We start from the raw sequence: 22,333 nt of genomic DNA, 5'->3' as shown, positions 1-22,333 counted from the left end.
ACGAAGATAAAACAGAAATATCAAATAGTTGATACTTGGTACATTATCAGAATAAGAAATAACAGATAATAATTTATACAAGTAAAGCCTCCAGTACACGTGGGGTTAGCGTGCTGAGCCAATGATCGGGCAAACTTGTATAGACCCGATTTTCGTGTTTTTGTCATTGGCTTAATTAAGCACATGCTATTCTGTAGAATAAACTCGTTTGATGTATTATTTTTAAAATGGAAAAAAAGTTATTAACCATAATCATCAATCCATTCGATGGCTCAGTCAGTATTACTAGTCTTCACCTTAATAACCAAATGTGAAAGTTAGTTTTTATTTATTTCGTAATCATCCCACGTTGAATTAACAGATTTAAATGAAATCGAAAATAATAAATGTTAGTTTTCTTGTTGTTCCGTACGCACGCGGTTGAGCTCATCTTGCTCCCTGAATCCTCGCGCACAAAATCGTCATTGTATATGCCGGCGCTAGACTATCCTGGCTTGTATCCTTCTCTAGGCTACTTAGTCCAGACTAAGTGGGTTTAAAAGAGTTTCGAAGCTATAAGGCACTTTGATATCACGGGGTGCCTGATCTCAGAAGGCTGTTGCGCCACACTTCCAGGACCGGTGGTACTATAGAAGGGGGGTGACGAGTGACTTGTTGGATGGGGAAGTTATGCTATGCGGACACCCTCATCACGATGACAAGGCAGAATTTTCTGGAGGCGGGCTGCCTGACCGAAGTTGAAACGACGCTCACGGTGGACCGGATAGGATGAAAATAGAGGCCCTCTTATTTCATGGTCCACGTCGGGGCCGCAAGACCCAGATGAGCCTGATCCTGGACGGAAGATCGAGCTTCAGGCAGCACTTTTTCCAACTTGGCCCGAAGCTCATCAACGCTGCTGCCGCATTTCCAACGTGGGTGGGCCGGAATCATCGGAATAATCCAGCGCCTATACAACAGTGTGGTGCGCTCCTTGGGACCAATATGGGTGGATACTCTCACCGCTCGTTATAGGGCTGTTCTACGGAAATCGCAGAGAATAATAGTGGTGAGAGCAATACATGGTTACTGTACGGTGTCATGGACGGTGACCATCTGTCGCTGTCGAGCGTGATCAACGCCTTGCTCGGCAGTGAGAGGTAGTGAATGGTAAGGGTCTCCTTCTGCGAGAGTTTTATGTCACAGGCAGGAGCGGCAGCTCGATGAAAGTCCTCCGTTGATCCAATCCTTCGAAGAAGACCGGGGAGGCGACGGCGCTACACGAATCTTCTTCCCCTGCCGTAAGCGTAGGGGAAACGCGTAAATGCGATTTTCCAGCGAGATACAAAATATATTTTTGTCATTACGTCGATTTGACATAGAACTCTACAATAAAAGATCGTACTCATTTCTTAAAGGCCGGCAACGCAAGTCCTAGGTTATTGCAGGTGTCCATGTGCGGTGGTAGTCACTTTCCATCAAGTAAGCCTCCTGCTCGTTAACGCCCTCTAAATAAAAAAAACTGTAAAAAAAATCCACTCTGCTAATCGGAGAAATGCCAAGATGACGTAGACAAAGAAACTAATAGATGCAATGACGATTTCCTTCTCACTTACACAAGAAAGAGAACGAAAATTACGATAAATGTTTTAGACAGAAATAGAATTATCAAATCTTTTGTCCCTTATCCCGTACACAGTTTTATGAAGGTCGGTCAAGTAGCTAAACAAACCTGACAGTTGGTGCGTTAATGGTGTTTATCGTTCAATTTTTGCTTATCTTTATGTTAGAAAACGATTCTTATCCAGTGAAAAGATAGAGAAACTCCACATAACATATCGAAGATTATACAATGTTGCATTGTCGTATTATTTCGTGTTTTCACGCGTAAGTACGACGGTTTTGTCCCTAAATATAGTTTCTTAGTGATGATTATTTGACGGAAAAGGTTCCGTCAAATAATGTCGCCTTAAAATCCTCACGATAATAGGATTTTCTAGTTTTTATCATTCATTATCTATAATTATTTTTCAGGTGCTGCCAGCTTCAACTAAAAAAATGTCCCAATTTTTGATAAAAATATCGACTCGTTGACAATGTAAACAAATAAATACGGAGTCCAATAATAGCCTACGTTCGTTATCTAAAAATATCATAATTTAATTTATTCTTTGTCCTATTTGTAATTTCCTAACGACAACATTTTTTAACATTCTTCTTTAATTTATAATATTACTCATTCCGAGTCAAGAGGTTAATATAGAAATATACGTGGCAACCATTCTTTATTAATAATTTAATTGAGTATTTCAGATTTCAACATATGAGTAGAATGCTAATCCAGTACCATCAATGATGCTGTTGCAAATTAAAAAAAAATGCGTACTATCACGTATTTTTTAAGACAAATAAATAGATGTCTAATAAACCGAAATACCAAATTATCAGATATTATTCCATCATTCCAAAACTTAATCAAATCCTTGATACTGATCCTAGATACTGAAGCACTATTGATAATGAAACCATGCAACGATTTTTGAGTGTAGTTAGAAAACAAAAAAAAATAATTAAAAAATGTATAATAAATTTTAAAAAGGAAAAATTTAAAAATCTTCGTTTTGTTTTAATTAAATCTTGAAAATTAATTATCTCCCAAAAGAGGGAATGCAGTTACTATACAAAATTATACAACATTGACAAACTATCTATATTTACTACTTATAACTACTACTACTTACTAACTATATTTCTCTGTCTACGCAAGATGACCCGTTTGCCGCCACCATAGCATCAGTTGTTCGCCATGGACAGCTAGCAATCGAAGAGTACGTACCGGTACCAACTATGCCAAACTCGCACATCTTACTAACGCCAAAACTAATATAAAATAATTTAATGTCATACGCTTACTTATTCAATACAACTAAAATAATTAGAAATAAATCAAAATTTAAAAGTAATGGATGTATGTTAAAGATATCAAAAATTGTCAGTACGTTTTTACTTTTAAGTATTTACAACCATTTATAAAATTATTTTTATTCCCTTAGTTTGACTTTATCCGTTATTATGAAATTCTTAACCACAGTTTGTAAAAAGCAATTATAAAAAAGTAACACATTTACTTATCGTTAGCTCAATGGGTGTTGAAAGATAATCACACGATTAGCAGATTTCAGGGCTTTTTTATATTTGGTCAACAAACATTTTTTATTTTTACTATACTGGGACAGATAATCTTTTATAATAATAACAAAAATATTTTTTGGAAAGGTTTACACCAAACTTATAAAATCAGATAACTAGAAGTACACAACAGGAAGACAAGACAATTATTATTTTCGTTAAAACAGAACCGAATCATCAAAATCGTTTGTTAAAATAAAGTGAATGTCTACCCTTATGTCATAGTCTACATTCATCGTTTCGATATCGATTTACATCACTATTTTTAGTGACTGTCAAATGTACAATTTTATTTAAGTGCCACAGTGAATTTGTGTGGATTTTCATAATATATTATGTTTATTTAACAATTTTTCTTTATTTGCTTAAAGCAAATATCGATTGATTAAAAGTCATAAGACCTATGTCACGATACTAAAATTTTACTGTACTAAGGGTAAACAATGGTGTGGCGAAGTGTGAGAAATTGTATCTGGAAGAGAAAGTGTCTCAAATAATAAATAAATAACGGGTCGATATGAATATGTCTGTCGCGGATTTGTCTGTGGGATGTCGATTTGCAGATTATTTTGTCATATGTGGGCTTGATTTTGATTCAGGACTAGAAACAGACAGGTTATGTGGTAAATAAATATTATATTTTGATGTTAGTTATTGTTTTAATTTTTATTGTTTATTTATTTAATCATATATCGAAACATAATTTTAGGTGACAATTTACACATATCTCCTCTCGATCGCTCATACAAAGGAAAGGTTTTAGCCCACTATCCAGATAATGTTCATAATAACACATTTGATGAACATGCAGTTTGTATGGTAAGTTTTAACAATATAAAAATAATATAATTTAAAGATGAATTCAATTATCTCTTTTCCTGACATTTCTTAAGTTACTCCCTCCTGCACATCTAATTACTTACATACCCTTACATATTACTCATATTTAAAACTTCTTTCAATATGGGAGTCATCCCTCAGTTTTTGTGGAAGAACTACAGGAAATAAAAAATAATATAATTTTTACAGCTTTGTTTACCTGCTAGCCTTCAATTTAGGACCCAAAAACATTCTTTAGAACCAAAGTTTCATAGTTTTGTTGTGACTAGGGAAAATGCATCAAGATATTATGGATTCAGTCTTATTTTTTATGAAGAAGTTAGAAACAGGAACATATGTAGTGCAATGCATACATTACAGGTAAATATTACCTTGTCACTATAGACTGTAAATATTATAGATAAATTAACGAAAATTAATTTGTGAATAATCTTAGTATTAAGGTTATGAGATTCACCATTCATACATAGGTGGATAGGTTTGTAGGGTAGTAATTGGGAATATTCAAAGGTAGTACCTTAATAACATTTGATAGTTCTACTATATATGTATTAATAATTAACATAATTATATCAACACATTTTATATGGAAACTAAATCTTTACAGGCAATGTACATCACTGAACTATCTAGTGGGCAAACTCCTCCAGGGCATAGGAAGGGATCTGGTAAAGAGAGTTCAAGATCATTACCAAGATCCTTTAAGTTGGCCCCACACTCCGGAGCAGCACTTACATATTATGACATAACCAAAGATAAACTCTATGTAGCCAAAAGTATAGCACTTATATGTCAATACCCTTATGTTAGGGTTGCACAATTATTCTTAGAGAATTTATTTAGGTAAGGTTTTATAATATTATATTAAAAAATATTCATTTCATTTCACATTTATATAATCTTTATATATTTTATATAAGAAGAATTATCTGAATGGTATAAAATATATATCCAGAATTTTTTTTATAAAAGTGTAGTACAAAATATAACATATAATGTCTAAATTTCATACATTAATATTTATAGGTCACTACCTAGACAGCCAGGTCCAGGCCTCAGTCCTGAATCCTATGTCTACAACCTGCTGTATGAAGTTCCAGTGCCATCACCGGGTCAAGCTTTACGTCTTTATGTTCCTCCTTCTGAACCACATCTTGATCCGATCCCAGTTGTAAGTAAAATTTATTAAAAGCTATGACTATGCATGGCTATTGTATACTTATATTTTTTATTCAAAATAACTATAAAATTTTTTAATTGATTACAATTAAGAACTATTGTGTTTTACAAAATACATTATCTTTATCTAATATTTTGATAGTATTTGTTTATCAGTTTATTGCCATACTTAAGATTAATAAAATTATAAAAGATAAATTTAAATGTCACAATTCATCAATGAATTTAATAAAATACTTAAAAAATCAATTAACATTTATGGCAAATACATTTCAATATGACATAGTGTATATATCTTCTCATAATGGTCATTATAATTTTTGATGTGATGAAATCTCTTGTGCCATTACCGTACCGTAACAGCCTGTGAATGTCCACTGCTGGGCTAAACCTTCTCCTCTTTTTGAGCAGAATTTCAGTGAAATTAGACACATGCAGGTTTCCTCACTATGTTTCCCTTCACCATAAAGCACGAGATGAATTATAATCACAAATTAAGCACATGAAAATTCAGTGGTGCTTGCCCGGGTTTGAACCCACCATCATCGGTTAAGATTCACGCGTTCTTACCACTGGGCCATGTTGGCTCTAAATATAAGTTGCCAGAGCAAAATCACAGACTGCTTTTTATAAACTGTTATATATTTTCAGGTGATAAGGATGCCAAACCCACCTGAGGAGTTACCCCTGTTAGATTATCCTCTACGTGTGATGTTTTCTACTTTGGGTGTTGAATGTGTTGTCCAGTTATTTACATGTGTGCTATTAGAACATCAAGTTCTGTTAAGATCTAGTGGTGAGTAATCAGTGTTCTTGATTCTATCGATACTTTTTTAATACATAGTTATATATATTGTTGATACTCATTTGGTAATTATATATTAATTTATAAGTACTATGTATGTATAGAAGAAATTAAATAGGAGAAAGGCATACATTTTTATAATGTTGGCTTGATGTTACACAAATAATTTTTACTTTAAAGAAATAATTTTTTTAGACACAAGAAAAATTTATTTTTGTCAAAACATTGTGTTAATTCACTTAAGATACAACATGTTAAATAGTCTTAAAACCACGATTGTTGCTGTCACTCGAGGACTCTGGTATATATAAACATATTGAAATATAAGCACAACCACATCTACACTAACTACTTCTACGGTAAATAGCTGTTTTTAAAGCTTGATGCCAAATGGTTCAAAATTTTTCATTGACAAATAAATTATATTATGGTCATTATATAATCAAAGTCCAAAATGGCTGATTTTATCAAACTACAAAAATGACCCTAATTCCTAAACCCATTGTTTACCGGGTTTATTATTTTAATTTCAATATTATATATTGGCCAGGTAATGTGTGAATTTCTTATTTCTGCTCGTAGATTTCAACAAACTCATGCTAGTTGCAGAGTGCATAGTGTCTCTGTTAGTTCCGTTCTCGTGGGCGCATGTCTACGTGCCGATATTGCCATCTCCCCTTCATCATTTCCTGGATGCGCCCGTCCCTTTCGTTATGGGTATGTAAAAGAATATCATTTATTGATAAAATATTTTATTGTATATATAGTATGGAGTTAAGAAAACGATTTTAACTTACAATGAAAATGACAAAACAAAATCTAACTTAAAAATATTTTAATATTATACTAAATAAGGTTGTGTCCACCTACTGACTGTTTGTAGTACTATTTCTAATTTTCATGTCAAGTTTATGAGAACTCACTTATAGTCTTTCACCTTATTTCTATACAGGTCTCCACGCAGACAGCTCGGCTATCACCATTGGAAGTAATGGTCCAAGAAATATTGCAATTGGATCTGAGGCAGCACTTTGTCTAGTTGACATTGACAAGCCTGACATACAATTACCTGAAGAGCTCCCAATATTTCCTCACAGGACACCTTTCATTGAAGAACTAAATCATGTCCTTGATAAACATCAGGTAGAAAATCATTAAGAATATTTACAATAGAACAAAATTATCTTAAATTTATTTATAGAAATAATTATGCAAACAACTTATGATGACAATATTTCTACTGGTGGTAGGGCTTTGTGCAAGCCGCAAAACAGCAGTACTTGGTATTGTTGTGTTCCGGTTTGAAGGGTGAGTGAGCCAGTGTAATTACATGCACAAGGGACAGTTAGTTTCCAAGGTTGATGACGCATTGGTGATGTAAGTGATGGTTAACATTTCTTACAATGCCAATGTCTATGGGCGTTGGTGACCACTTACCATCAGGTGGACAATATGCTCGTCCGCCTTCCTATTCTATAAAAAAAAATATATATTTTTTTATTCGACAGTCACATTTGATTTGCAATTATGCTTAGTAAGTAAAAAAAAATTAACATACAGTTTATTCTTTTCCAGATAAATAGACCTGAAACCGAACCTACAAAACTAGGAGTACCATTGAATGGGACATCATACAAGCATATGAATGATGGAATGAGCAGTAGCTGTACATTACCTTCAGGTTTGTTACTTTATTTTTTAAATTTTAAGAGTTTTTTTTTTTGTTTAAACGAAACTACAAAAATAAGACTGGATATAGATATTTTTACGATAAATTTCTAAAGGTATAAATCCTTGTATAAAGAGATACATGTATGCATGTACTTGTTAGTAAAAGGACTTTGTGCACGCACGCATAGGTAGGTACCACCCACTGATCAGATGTTCTACCGCTAACAGCAATGCTTAGTATTGTTTCGTTCCGGCTCGAAGTACGAGTGAGCTAGTGGAACTACAGCCACAAGGGACATAATTATTTATTTATTTATTTGGATCTCCAACAGTTGTACATAAGACACATTCAAATTACTTTTTACATTAACTTAAAACTAACTATGCACAACCAATTCCAGGAGAACACACCATTCACAAACAAAATTGCAAAATATACAAATCAAAAATAGAATAAAAACAGAAAATAAAAATATTTAAATAAAGAACAAAAAACTAACTAATTAAATTTTTAAACAAATTAACAGCTTATACCAAAAGAAACTTCACATTTTTTCATGAACGATGAAAGCCCGTCACAACAAATGTCCAGTGTTACTGTGTTTTTTTACACAATAATTATATTCTCGCGATATTCGCGATATTGGAGCATTCCGTCCAAGTTACGTTCGAGTGCGGTCAATTTTTAAGAACGGACATGGGTTGCGAGGATGTCTTCTATTAATATTAATATTAAATCTACTCAACAGTTAGCGCCGCTAACCTTGGGAACAAAGATATTATATCTTTGTTCCCAAGGTTAGCGGCGCAGCGGTGCATGTAAGCAATGGTTAATATGTCTTACATCGCCAATGTCCACGGGCGGTTGTGATCACTTAACATCAGGCCCATCTACTAGTCCGCTTCCTATAACATAACAGTGCGGCTCGTTGCAGGCGGACTGCGGCGCAAGCACTCGTTTCACGACGTGCTGGAGTGGGACGAGAGCCGGCCGCTCAACGCGTCGCCGCCCGCGTCCCCGCGCCGCGCGCCGCGCCGCCTCGACGCGCTGCAGCGCATCGTCGACATCGTCAAGCGCACCGGTACGCAGTGCTGTCGGCGCTTCACGTGATCATTTCCTCCTGACCTGTTTCAGCCAAATTATAGTGCCCAAGTGTGTGCGCAAACACAGGTGCACTCTCTATTTCCTAACTCTTAATCTCCCATCAGATTAAGAGTTAGCGACAACCTGACACCGGAAAGAGTTCAGGCGCAGGACTAACGGCTTTACGTGTTTTCCGAGGCACGGAAGTGTACACACTTCCTAACTTCGGGCTGCTACTGAGAATCTTCGATAGAATAACTCAATATCTTTTTGTTAGACCGATTTGAGATTTGAACCCAGAACCTCGGGATCTGCGGCCTTATATCTAGCCACAAGGCAATTAAAACGCATATACACTGAGTATATATACTAGTTAATTCATCAATTCATTTCATTGATCTTTAACTCAAATCATATTCAAACATAAATTATTTTCGCTTGATAAGACATTATTCTACCGATATTTATATAATATGTTAATAACTTTTAGCTTTTCTGTGATTAGGAGCCACTTTTAAACTTCCTTTAACTTACTCATTTATCATACATCGTGCATCCATCATAGCATTACCTCACCTCGTCTTTCCGATTTTTACACCTATAATATAATTATAGAGAAAACCTGAATGGTGCTAATTTAATTTTACAAGGAGTTATTTAATATGGTGCCACCGACACATTTCTGCTATCACACCCTTCGCCTTCGTGAATTTCATTCACACCATGGAGATGCATTTCATGGATGCTATATATGTAACACGATCATTCATTCCGCACCCATACAGTTATCATCGTCAGTCATTGAGAACACAGGTTCCTTCGAATCCGTCAAGGCATCAGCAACTCCCCATATGGTGCAGGCGTCTATGGGCGACGGTTACTGTACCATCAGGCGGACCGTCTGTTAGTTTACCCCCTAATAACATTTAAAAAAGCTATGATTTATTTACAAAAAATATCACTGTATGCGAGATGAATGTTCACAATTAAATTTAAATTGTTGACAGTGTTCAGATTAAATAGTCCGATTTATTAATGCAATATGTAAAATTTATTTACAGGAGTAAATATAGATGATGTTGACGCTGATACAGTTATGCCGACAACAAAGAAAAAAATACTAAACGACGAGGAGCAGTATAATGAAGATATTCGGTTCAATGTAGCCATCAGAGAAACATTTCTAAATAGATTTGTTCACATATTCCTGATGTATGAAAATTTTGTCATAATGCCAGATCAGGTAAGTTTTATTTTTTACTATTTTAATTATAAATATTGTATAAATACGGAACTTACAGAATGCGTTTACAATAGGTGCGTTTTTATGTATAATTGGCAATCTTTTACAGAGAAATCGATCGAAGAGATTAATTAAACATAGAACGTAAGTAGATGGTGTAGTGTATCCATTAACTTACGTGAAATATCTAAAAACTAATACCTAAATACAATATGCATAGCAAAAAATAATATATATATATATACATATATATATATATATATATATATATATATATATATACATTACTATTATATACTAATAAATGATGCAAAAGTGTTTGTAATATACTTACTAATATACAGTAAAAGTAATTTGAAAGCGTCAAAATTAAATAAAATGTAACTTTGTCCTATTTACTTCGGACCTTTTGAAATTATTCTACATCTGACGTCTGATGTCAACTGTCGCCTGTTTGTACCGCTAGAAATGCTATCAAGTGATACATACTCTACTATATATTAGAATATCTTGATTTACGGTATCTTTTAGACTAAATTGTTTGCTAGAAGATGATATATGTTAGGCAACCGTGTTCGGAAAATACTCAGGAAACATAACAGAACACATAATCGTTGTCGTATCTAACAGAATATGGAAGATGTACCACATAGTATATTATTAGTAAATTTCGTGACGTGTTATATTTTTCTGTTACGACAGGATCGTGATTCGTGGCTGTCCTCTCGGGAGTCAATGGTTAACTTCGACAAAGCGTCCTTCCTCTCCGACCAACCGCAGCGGCACAGGCCGTTTCTATCGCGTTTTCTCGAAACGCAAATGTTTGCAACACTCATTGATAACAAAATCATGGCGAACTGGGGCGAGTACGACGCTAATCTGCAGGTCTTCGAACATAGGATTCGCGCCGTGAGGTGAGTCCCTCGACATTTTGCATGTAGTACGACTGCATTTTTGAGTTTTAACAAGGTTGTCGAAGTTTTAATTTAACTAACCCTGGGTTTTGCCCGTTAACATTAAAAGGGAAGAACGCTCGGTGGCACGATCGACGATTTTAGATTACCGATCGATTCGATTTCGTGAGTAACATTCGAATAAGTTTTATGCGAGCGGGGAACGATTTAAACCACTAGAGAGGACTTAGATTCAGTTACAAGTGTGCTAATCCGCCATGCCTCACTGGCGAGGGGCTCGCGGCAGTCGGTCAGAGCGCGCGTGTTGCAGACGGCGGCTGGGCGAGGGCGGGCTGGCGACGCGCGGGTACAGCGTGTGGGCGGGCGGCGGCGCGGCGGGCGGCGCGGCGGGCGGCGCGCGCGCGTGCGACGCCGAGGTGGGCGCGCCGGGCGAGCGCCTGCCGCACCGCGCCGCCTACTACCGCGCCTTCCCCGCGCGCCTCGACGCCGCCGCGCTGCAGCCGCCGCCGCCCGCCGACCGCAGGTGCACTGTTCGGCGCCCCTAGCCTCGAGCGGGGCGTCGCTGTCGACCGAAATATATATATTCGCTAAGCTTTATTCGAAAGTATTTAAAGTATGTATTGAATTGAATATTCATATACTCCGCGTGGCGAGGACTCCGTTAGAGATGAACACGTTCGTCCGGTATTATTTCGTTCTGTGACGGTGCTGATTATGTTAAGCTGCTTTTGTTTTTGTGTGCCTAATTTTATCTGCGGAGACCCATCGAGGTCGATCGCGAGGACGCTGTCAAGGAGCTCGTCTTTGAGTCGCAATAGACGTAGACGAACATAATTTATTTTATTTACGACTAGAGTGATATTATCGTAGACGTTTCGAACGTTCGGCTTAGCACAATATTTACAACAGTATTTTAATTTACAATATACATCGTGAATAGCAAGGTAGCACTATTTAATGCATGTAAAACACAAACATATTATTTACATTTTTACTAATTTAAATAGAATAAGTCCATAGTGATTATCTTATTTAAAATCGCTTATATTTTTAATATTCGTTTTTTTCTGTTACAAAAAAAAAACAACCTCACTTTATTAAAACACATAATAAAATATTTCTCAATCGTAACAGATATTGCCATCTCGAAGCGAAGCAGCGCGGTAGTGCTCACGTTAATATTTATAATGTTAAATGTTAACTACAGTGTTCTAAACCAATGACTTAGATCAAAAAAATATAAAAATATAAGTAAATTAGTTCAACGGTAACTATGTCTGTTATCTTATACCTTAAAAACAAAATGTAACTAGGATTAATTTTTAAAAACATCAATTTTTATAATTTCATGATTCTTGAAATTTATTTCTGGTAACTGAAAACCTCAACGTCGTAACATTTAAGAGCTTGAAGCTTCTTTTTTGTCTTTCATTCGTTGCTGATTTTATATTATATATAAAAATAGTGTTGGTGAAATAAATCAGTCTCATTCCTATTTTATATACTTAATTAGAAGTAATGCTCAATACGTCGACCAGAAAGCGGCAGTTAATTTTATAACTATAACACGCCTTCTTTCATATAATTTTGATTTAACAAAACGGGACACATTGATAAATACAATAAAATATATAAAATAACGGTTAACTCCGTTTTATTGAAACGAATAATATATAATAAGCCGAGATGGCCTAGTGGTAAGAACGCGTGAATCTTAACCGATGATCGCGGGTTCAAACCCGGGCAAGCACCACTGAATTTTCATGTGCTTAATTTGTGTTTATAATTCATCTCGTGCTTAACGGTGAAGGAAAACATCGTGAGGAAACCTGCATGTGTCTAATTTCATTGAAATTCTGCCACATGTGTATTCTACCAACCCGCATTGGAGCAGCGTGGTGGAATAAGCTCCAAACCTTCTCCTCAAAAGGGAGAGGAGGCCTTAGCCCAGCAGTGGGACATTAACAGGCTGTTACTGAATAATATATAGTTTTATTGATTTTGAATAATATATTTTTATAGTATAATACAACAAAATTCAATTTAACTACTTATATCCACTTTACTTTCACGTCCAAAGCTACGATAACCGAATAATGAATGATCATTCAACATCTCGACCAATGATATCGCTTCAATACAATCTCAAAGTTACATATTTGTCTTTATTCCTCTTGTGCTTGAAATATGCAATACACACATTAAGTACGTCTAGAGAAAGTGTAGTTTAAACAAATGCATGGTTATCGAGGGAAGCATGCGATTGTGTTTTGTTCATAGCAAATATGTTTTGTGATAGTATATGTATTATATTATCTCTTTTTTTTTTTTTTATTATATACATTTATTTGACTTTTCTGAATTTACGACTAGAATAGGCGAATTGCTTTTACAGTTTTTCTATTAATTTTAAAATATCGTTGTATTCTTATGTATAAAAGGCAAAAAATAAATATATTATCTGTCTTTTTTATTTGATAAATTCTCATTAAAAGTTAAAAAAAAGTACATGTCTTCCTTGCCTTCTAGTACAATTTTGTTCAATACTCGTTTTAAGCATAAATAATTACATAATAAATATATTATATTTAAACTTAAATGATAAATATCTCTAAAATGGTATTACTACGTGGTAGTTAAATAATATCACGCATATTATGAATCTCATAATTCGACTTTATTTTTTTAGAAATAGTAAGTATGCTCAGAGCATTTTATTTTATTGTTAAGATTAATTATTTTAGTTAAGTTAAAGTCTGCCGATCTAAATTGTTTAACATCTGTTATTGTATTTCAATTTTATGAATGTTGAAACAGTTATTTATTATATGTATAGGATTGTTGACAATACCAGCACCCTCTTAGCTTGAAGCGAAAATGTTGCATGCTTTTATAGATGGATCAATTCAAATATTTCAATAACGAATGTTTTTGTCCGTTTGCCCTTCAGTTACGCAACTTGCGTAAAAGTTTTTGACAATTTCGTTGAATATTTGGTACGATTAGTTTACATACGATTACAACACATTATTATTTAAAAAAATCCTATATAATATATTTTTTTTTATTTTCCTTTTTTTATATTCCTATATTTTCCTTGCTTGTACTATTAAATCAAACTGCACACTGTTGTTAAACTCAATATTTAATTAAAGCAAAGAAATGTCTTGTACAAATAAATAAAGAAAACTGTTGCGTGATCTAGGATTGGGTACAATGCCATCTACTGGTGGGAAGCGCAAAACAAAAAAAATAGTATGACTTATTATAATTTTGACTTGAGCGAAACTATACCGCGATTCAAGAGTATACTAGCGCCATCTATTACGCGTATGCTTAGTTATAACTTACAATATTAATAAAATATATTAATTATTAACTTTTATCTGACAAATTAACATTGAATTCAACAATATCCTATAAAGGAGGCTATTATTTTATTATGAAATTCATTGATTACCAACTTCTCAAGCTTACTTTAGTTCTCATATATTTTGCAACTGATACTAGATGGAAGAGGGTGTTAGTATTTTAATAAGTATATAATAGTAATTTATGAAACTCATTTTAAAGATATCTATAGCAAGAATATTATTACAACTAATGATTACATTGTAATAAAGCCATATAATGGTATAAACAAATGATCTAAAATGTATTTTTAATCTTCAATTATGTAGAATATTAAAATAATTTTAGTATCTTATGACTAAAAAAATAATTAGTTGGTCTTCTACAGATAATATATTATAATGTTGCTTCCAAGTGTTGTGATATATAATGCATGGTTGTTTTAGTTTGAGGTTTTATATAAATGTATATTTTTGTAAATGTTCTGTGCGATTTAATTTGCATGTTATATTATCGTACTTGTGAATGTTTTGCTCATTCTGTAATGGTAGCTCATATTATGCAAATATAATAAAATACAGGTGTAATAAAACGAATTATTGTATTAATTTAGATGTTTAAATATATTGATTTTATGTTTTTTATTTGAGTGGGCATGCTTTGTTAACATCGCATGTTTATTATATGAAAGCAATTGCTGCTTATTTATCTGTGCATTTTTTATTGTAATTTTAATTTTTTTTTTTTTTGTGTTTGTTTCCTGTCCGTTAAAACTATCTTTAATATATAATAATATATTCTCATATTTGAAAACCTCACACAAAAGGCAGCTGTTAACAATGTAAACTCAAATAGATTTATAAATGTTTATGTAGAAAATCATTAATATATAAAAATAAAGTTATTAAAATCCACATTTTTGCATTTTAAATAATTCAAGTTTTCCAAAAACTCTCTTTTTAAAATTTTCCTTCGGCTTGAAATAAATGCCATAAAAATACTACAAACATTAATTATGTAAAAAAAAAAGAAAACAAATATTGCATTTATTCAGGAACTCATTTAAACTGCCACAAACTGACAAATAATATTTGTTTATTAGTTGTGTAAAGTAAAAGTAGATTGCTTCAAGCTTTATTAGCTTATGTAAATATATAATAGGAATTTATAATTACGAAGTAATTTTATTATAAATTACCTGATAAATACTTTTATGTTACAGAACTAATAGTTTGAAGCGTATTAAGAATGCGAAATGGCAGGCGAAAGACTGTCCACCGGAATTATTGCTCGGGGATATTGGTAGACGATTATCGACTGAGGTCACTCCAGCTGCGATTGCCCAAAATAATAGAACTTTCGTCGAGAAACTACTAAAGGTACAAAAATACATAAGACTAAATAAAAAAGCTATAAGCTTCAAAAAACTGTATGTTTTTATGAAAGATTTATCAACAAAAATATTACATCGTTCTAAAATTTTGAGATATTTTTTCTTATAAATTATAATAACATGTCTTCATATATCATGTGATTAAAAAAATGATATGTACAACATTCTAAGTGAATGCAAGCATGTTTTCTAGTAACATAAAGGCAACAACTATATATAAATTACGTGTCAATATCGGTACGAATTTTCCAGAATCTTACATTATAATTTACATACATATAAGTACCTGTGGTTTACGGATTTATAGTTTAAGGTAAATTACATCCAATTGAAAATCTAGAGAATTATTAATGGCGCAATATAAAGCGATAACTCTTTCAGATTTCTGATTTTATACTTAAATATAAACCACAAGCTGAGAGAATCTTTTAGTAGATAGGACATATTTTTCAGGAATGCAAAAGTAAAACTAAAAGGATGCTTCTCGAAAAGATGGGCACTGAAGAAACCGACTTGGGTTTGGGAAGCGAAGTTTCTATAACAGGAGTAGAAGAAAGTACTATGATAGCGTCCTTATGTGATCTCCTTGAGAGATTGTGGTCGCATGGGCTACAACATAAGATGGGAAAATCGGCACTGTGGATGCATCTGACCAACTACCAAGAGTTGGAACAATGCAGCAACTCTACTAAACCTATTGACCCGAACTATCTTACACCCGGTATGTCTAAGGATTCGTTTCTTTTACTTTACTTCAATATAAAAAAAACATAGTTTTATATGAAATAGTATAACCTACCTTTTACACGCTACTTACTTTAAAGACTATCTGACCCATAAAATGTTAAAAACTCAGCGATCTTTAATGTATCCACATGTACCACTCGTCATATATTCTACCGCGAAACAATGTTTAGTATTTTCCGGTTTGACGGTTGAGTGCCAGTGTCATTAGGCACAAGTGATCATCTTATTTCCCAGGATTGTTGTAGTCAATGCTTAATATTTCTATGGACAGTGGTTACCACTTACCATCAGGTTGCTCGTTTATCAGACTGCGTACTTATTTTTAATTAAAAAATTAATAACAAAAGAACGTAAAGAAAACGTAGTGATAATAAATGTGGAAAAAGAATCGTTGTCCGCATGTACTTAATAATCGGCGTTTACACTAATTCAATTTATTAAACTTAAGTGATACATCTAAAAATCTAATTGATCAGTGGTTAGAGCTGAATAGCTCGTAAGCTTGCAAATTGCGAGATCCAGGGTTAATACCCCGGGTTGGGCCGATAAAATGTAATTGCGCTTTCTGTCAGGACATTGGAACTCGCGAGCTGGCAAAGCTGGAACTTCTTTGCATAGGAAAGCATATAAAGGCGTAGTCGTATGTCTGAACTCTTTGCGTTTGTGTTGGATATGACATATTATCGTATCGATATATTGAGAGCGTAATTGTGTATACGCACACGCATGTGACTGGAATCTGTCAGAATGACATTCATATAAATGATAAAAAAAGCGTACAGTTAGTATTTTTTGATTTCATGCAGTATTTCATATAAATAAAATACAATTCACTAGTATATAATAAAACGCCTTAACAAAAATAAATTATCGTAACTATATTTTCGTTAATTGAAACATGCAGCTTTGGCCTGGTGTGTGTTACGGAAACGACTGGATTGTGAGTATATATATATGGAATTACTATCGATTAATATTTATATGAGGAAAATATAAAGATTGTTTTTTTATAAATACGAAAAAAATAGTTTTCAATTGCGATTTTGAATGTCAGTTAAATTATCATCAGCTTATTAACAACAATTAAACACTATATAATCCACTGTTATTTTAACGTATTCAAGATTTATCATCTGTGGGTGCGGAAGTAGAAGCTCAGCAGAGCACAAGTGGCAGTAGATCGCGGGACAGCTCTCGCGGTGGCTCGAGGGACAGCTCTCGCGATCGGCTCAGTAACTCCAGCACTTTGGAGAGAAAGTCTTCTCAGATACCGAACCCTCTGAGACCACTACCAGAAAATCTCACCTTTGATATGAGGTTTACAAACCTATTTTTACTTATATTTAATAGTTCGTTAACAAAACTGTTTTTTGTTTCTTTAAATTACCCTTTTAGTGATTCCCTTACTGTAAATAAACAATGCTGTATTTACTTTCCACATGAGGTATTGTAAATGTATGTTAAAGTAAAGGTTCCAACGCACAAAACCAATAAAATCGCGGTGGGTACGCAAAAAGAAATCGCATAAAGTACGTTGTTGCATTGTAGGTAGATATTTCATAAATCCATAACCATGAACTCGTAAGTTTAAATTTTAGGAATGTACAAGCAATGACAGACATAAAGACAGAAATAGGCTACGCGCGAGCCTGGGTGAGACTATCGCTCGAGAAGAAATTGTTATCGAAGCATCTTCGAGAACTGTTATCTGATACTACTTTACTGCGGTCTCAGTACAAAAGAACGGCATTTTTGCGATGCGAAGAAGAAAGGGAACAATTTTTATACCACCTATTGACGCTTAATGCTGTGGACTATCATTGCTTTACCAATACTTACCCTACTACTAGTAAGTATTCAACATTTTAAAGTTTCATATTTTGTAATATAAAAAAATATTAATTGAAATTTGCCTGGATGATGTTATTTTTTAGTTAAATGTGTGCTAAACTGTGTTCGTATAACCAACAGAGTTGCCATATCGAGTGCTAATTGTGCCGTCGCGTAAAGCAAGTCAAACTACTGCGAATTGCTGGCTCTCTATATCCGGTGCAAATGGCGAATCAACACCTAAAATCCCTATACCAAGGAATACCAATGAGTTCGTATTTCATGTAAGTTTATATGTTATTTATATAATATTTGAGCTTATTCAAACATTCTGCGTTGTAATTAAAATGGCGTTTAAAATATAAATGTTAATCGTGTTGGAAATTTTATATCATACTATTTACATAAAGTTCAGTAGTATATATAGCAGAGTAAGTATGTCCAAGTTGGTGCCACATAGTTACCATTTGTTCTACCACCAATTACAGCAACTCTGCTGTGTTGTACCGGTTTGAAGCGCGAATGAGCCAATGTAATAAAAATCTCAAGGGACATATTATCTTAGATCCCGTGTCTGATGGCGCATAGATAGTGAAGTTGCTTATGTTTGTTACAGTTATGTAATTAAATTATAAACATATTTTATTTGCAGCACAAAAATTTAGGTATACTCTCAACTCTCCGCATCGGTCACGATAATTCTGGTTTATCTCCAAGATGGCTTCTAGATCAAATATATGTGAGGAATGAAGTTACAGGTCATACTTATACGTGAGTGAAATAATCTTACTAAAGCAACTTTTTCACGTCAGTTGGAGTTAAAACTAGAAATTGTATGTGTGCTATGAGAATGAGTCAGCACTTTGTCAAATTAGAAATATCGAAAATGGCAGTTCTCGAGCAAAGGAGCGTTAGCAAAAAACTTCTTGAAAATCATTATCCTAGCTGATAAGATTTTAGTAAATTATACATATGTAGCTATTTATGTAGGTCAACAAACACCTACATAAACCTTCGGACAATAACCGTCTTTGGCAATACTCTTTCTGGTGGATTTCTTGCCAGGCACACCTACGTTTTATGATGGGATGGTTCAGTTTTTCTCTCCCGGAATCAAACGGCATGGATAATCACGTCCCCGTCGATATAAATTCTCCTGCCATTAACTTCTGAAGCATTCATAATTTTTTTTTAATTCAGCTTCCCATGTAACCGCTGGCTGGGAACCGGCGTGGACGACGGGTCGACGGAGCGCGTGGTGGTGGCGGCGCGCTCGCGGGAGCGCACGCCGCGCACGCCCGCGCCCGCGCCGCACGCGCTGTCGCCCACCACGCACCTGTCCACCTCCACCATACAGCACATGATAGGTGAGCTCTCCTCTCCACCTCCACCATAAAGATACCGCCCATAGATATCGGCGTTGTTTATGGAAATATTAATCATTCGTGATCATATGATAATAACATCTGTAGTGTAAATACACGTACAACGGACATAAGTATTGCTGTTTGGCGGTAAACTAAGTGAGCAGTGGGTGGTACCTACCCAGACGAGTTTGCACGAAAAGTTGCTAAAATGAGTGACTGCCATTTTGAAATTGAAGCGCGGATACTCGTCACCATTATTGATACGATAGATCCAAAAGCTGGCGATGCCAACTTCTTCTTATTGTTGTCAAAAATGCCTACTGTTTCGGAAAGATACACAGTTTTTCATATCGCTTAAACAACACAAAACTAAATATAATGGTGCACTACACTTATGTAACAATATAGTTATAACATTTTTCTTGCAGGTGATTGTGTGAATGCAATAGTTAAATGGCATTATCAATCTAAACGTGAAAAAGACGCTAATTCACTAAGTGTGCTGTTATGCGGAGAAAATGGCTTAGTTAAATGCTTGGAGCAGGCCTTCTTATGCGGCTTCAAGTCTGCTCGGCTTTTTGGCAAAAATCTTTTTATTTGGGACTACTTTGGTAAGGAAGTCGTTGGCATCATTAGTATTCTTATATTGCATCTTCTCTTTGTATTTTCCATAACTTGTTTTTATGTATTATATGTTTTATTATCAATTTGTATTATTTGTTCTTTTTGACATTTTATATTTGCGAAAATGTGTTGTAACATCTTAAAAATAAACGATATTTCATTTAAATAAATTTTTATGATTGTAAAAAAGTATTGCGCTAAAAACTTTTTGTTACAGCAAGGGTAAAAGACGAATTCAAGATGAGCCTCTGTGACGAATCAAACGTACAATCCAACAAGGGTTGCGGCGTCGCCTACAATTGCAGACAAGACCAGGAACATAGAGCAATATGGAGATGCTACTGCCATCTCATGGATGAAATAAACTCCGTGGGACGTTCACTCGGAAAAGATGGAAAATTCCAACTGTTTATTTGCCTTAGTTTAAGGTAAAATGCATAGTTATTTTTATGCAAAGTTATTTTGTACTTCACTGCAATTACTAAAATAACAAATTACATAACAAGACATGACATTTTGTCATATTTCTCATCTCACGATATTTGTTCTTAACTATTAAAAAGTTGCCATATTAAAAAAAATATTTCCTTCACAGGGAACACTGGCTCCATAGGATGTTAGTGCCAATGTCAATGACGCGCGTCACAGCAGAGATGTACGAAGAGCAAAGTTTCTTGCGTAAGCGTGGTCTACTTACATTTCTCAGACAAATACTCGAACCTTTGGATGAATTTGATATAGTTCTAGAAAATTCTCTCACTCAAGGCATTTAATTCCTTTCAGATTTATTATATTTTCGTATTTCAGATTAGATTCTATTTGTGATTTTGTCAAAGTATAACGGAAACATTAATATTTTCAAAGTTACGGTAGTAGAAAAGAGATCATTATTTCAATATTTTTGGGAATGCTAAAAATGAGAAAATATATTATAACAATACATAGTACATAAGCGGAATAAAATACTCATAGGATTAATTTGAATAATTTGATTTAAATCACTCTAATCTTATGAATTTATTTTAGTTATTTAGGTCGTTTTTATATACATTTTTTATTATATTTTATAATTGTTAAGTTTACTTATTTTTTTGTTTTACTTGCCAATGTATCCAAAGATTGACGATATAAACGTCTCTTTATGTTTAGTTTTAATATTTAAATCTAGTAAATATTGTTTTGTTTTTATCATTTGAATTCATAGACTTGTTTTCAAACGAAATTTTTATGTAGTGCTACTACAAAAATGAACTGCCATTTATTAGCAATTTAGACATGCTAGTTTAAAATCACCTATCTGTGTAAATAGGTTTCTGTGATAAAAACATTTTTCAAAGACACAGAAATTATCTGATCTCAGAACATGATGTTAAAAGCAAAAACTCTATATTACTAAATTCTAAGTGATTTCATTATTCGTTAAAACATTATAAAAATAGAAAAATGGTTGATATATTGAAAATCGAGATTTCATTAAACTTCATAACTACATCAACATCCTTTAAATATTTAAATATTATATAAAGTATATAATTTTATCAGTAGCTGGACAAAACTACAGAATCCTAGTTACATGCACAGCGCAATTATTAAGTCAATAAATAAAAAAAAATATAACATTAAACCGCCAAATTAGGATATATAAAAAAATTCATGAATTTTTATATATTGTTTTTGTTGTGATTTTATCATGTCTCTATATCAATATAAATATAAAAACGTAACATTTTTTTTTAAATTATATAACAATGGAGTATTATCGCAAAATTGAAATCTTATTTTTTGAGTGTGAAAATTATTTTTCAACGTCACTGCGTATTTATAGCCATCTACAAAATTAATTTATAATCTATAAAAAATAACTCATTTTATATTACAAGCTTTAATTTCAACTGTTGTTTATACTATCAATGTCGATCAGTTAGGGGTAACTGATTTGGCAGATGGCTTACTTACATATTACTGGTATTATTTATGCTTAGTTGTATACAGATTAAATAAGCTTGTATTTAAAAATGTTTTAATTACATTATGATGCTAAAAAAATGTTATCTTAACATATACATATATTCTCTTTTTTAATCTGGATTATTTAACAAAAGGTAAAAATAAATATA

The 22,333-nt window shown here is 33.6% G+C and overlaps 1 protein-coding gene across 3 annotated transcripts; it reads left to right on the top strand.

Moving 5' to 3' along the window:
* The first annotated feature begins 3,466 nt into the window (after window positions 1-3,466).
* Window positions 3,467-22,333, top strand: LOC126768243 (DENN domain-containing protein 5B). 3 transcript variants are annotated; one of them, XM_050486242.1, is made up of 24 exons: window positions 3,467-3,791; window positions 3,878-3,987; window positions 4,198-4,368; window positions 4,616-4,851; window positions 5,035-5,179; window positions 5,839-5,983; window positions 6,575-6,709; window positions 6,945-7,135; window positions 7,568-7,673; window positions 8,599-8,745; window positions 9,809-9,990; window positions 10,693-10,904; window positions 11,215-11,427; window positions 15,478-15,634; window positions 16,102-16,369; window positions 17,300-17,335; window positions 17,520-17,712; window positions 17,994-18,244; window positions 18,367-18,509; window positions 18,878-18,996; window positions 19,426-19,592; window positions 20,021-20,203; window positions 20,434-20,644; window positions 20,812-22,333. In XM_050486242.1, exons 1-24 carry the CDS (start codon window positions 3,686-3,688, stop codon window positions 20,987-20,989), a joined length of 4,005 nt encoding a protein of 1,334 aa, XP_050342199.1. In that variant the 5' UTR covers window positions 3,467-3,685; the 3' UTR covers window positions 20,990-22,333. The 3 variants fall into 3 exon arrangements, with proteins under 3 accessions (XP_050342199.1, XP_050342201.1, XP_050342200.1); XM_050486244.1 differs by lacking the exon at window positions 11,215-11,427; XM_050486243.1 differs by lacking the exon at window positions 17,300-17,335.

The sequence above is a fragment of the Nymphalis io genome, chromosome 4 (genome assembly GCF_905147045.1).
Source record: "Nymphalis io chromosome 4, ilAglIoxx1.1, whole genome shotgun sequence".
Taxonomy (NCBI): Eukaryota; Metazoa; Arthropoda; class Insecta; order Lepidoptera; family Nymphalidae; genus Nymphalis; species Nymphalis io.
Note: the sequence above shows the minus strand (reverse complement) of the source record. Positions and strands in the feature narration are given on the sequence as shown.

Excerpts from the sequence above, each read along its gene's own strand:
- LOC126768243 (XM_050486242.1), top strand. The coding sequence starts at position 3,686 with ATGAATATGTCTGTCGCGGATTTGTCTGTGGGATGTCGATTTGCAGAT. Across the intron at positions 3,988-4,197 it reads ATGAACATGCAGTTTGTATG|CTTTGTTTACCTGCTAGCCT; the intron begins GTAAGTTTTAAC and ends TAATTTTTACAG. Across the intron at positions 7,674-8,598 it reads TAGCTGTACATTACCTTCAG|GCGGACTGCGGCGCAAGCAC; the intron begins GTTTGTTACTTT and ends GGCTCGTTGCAG.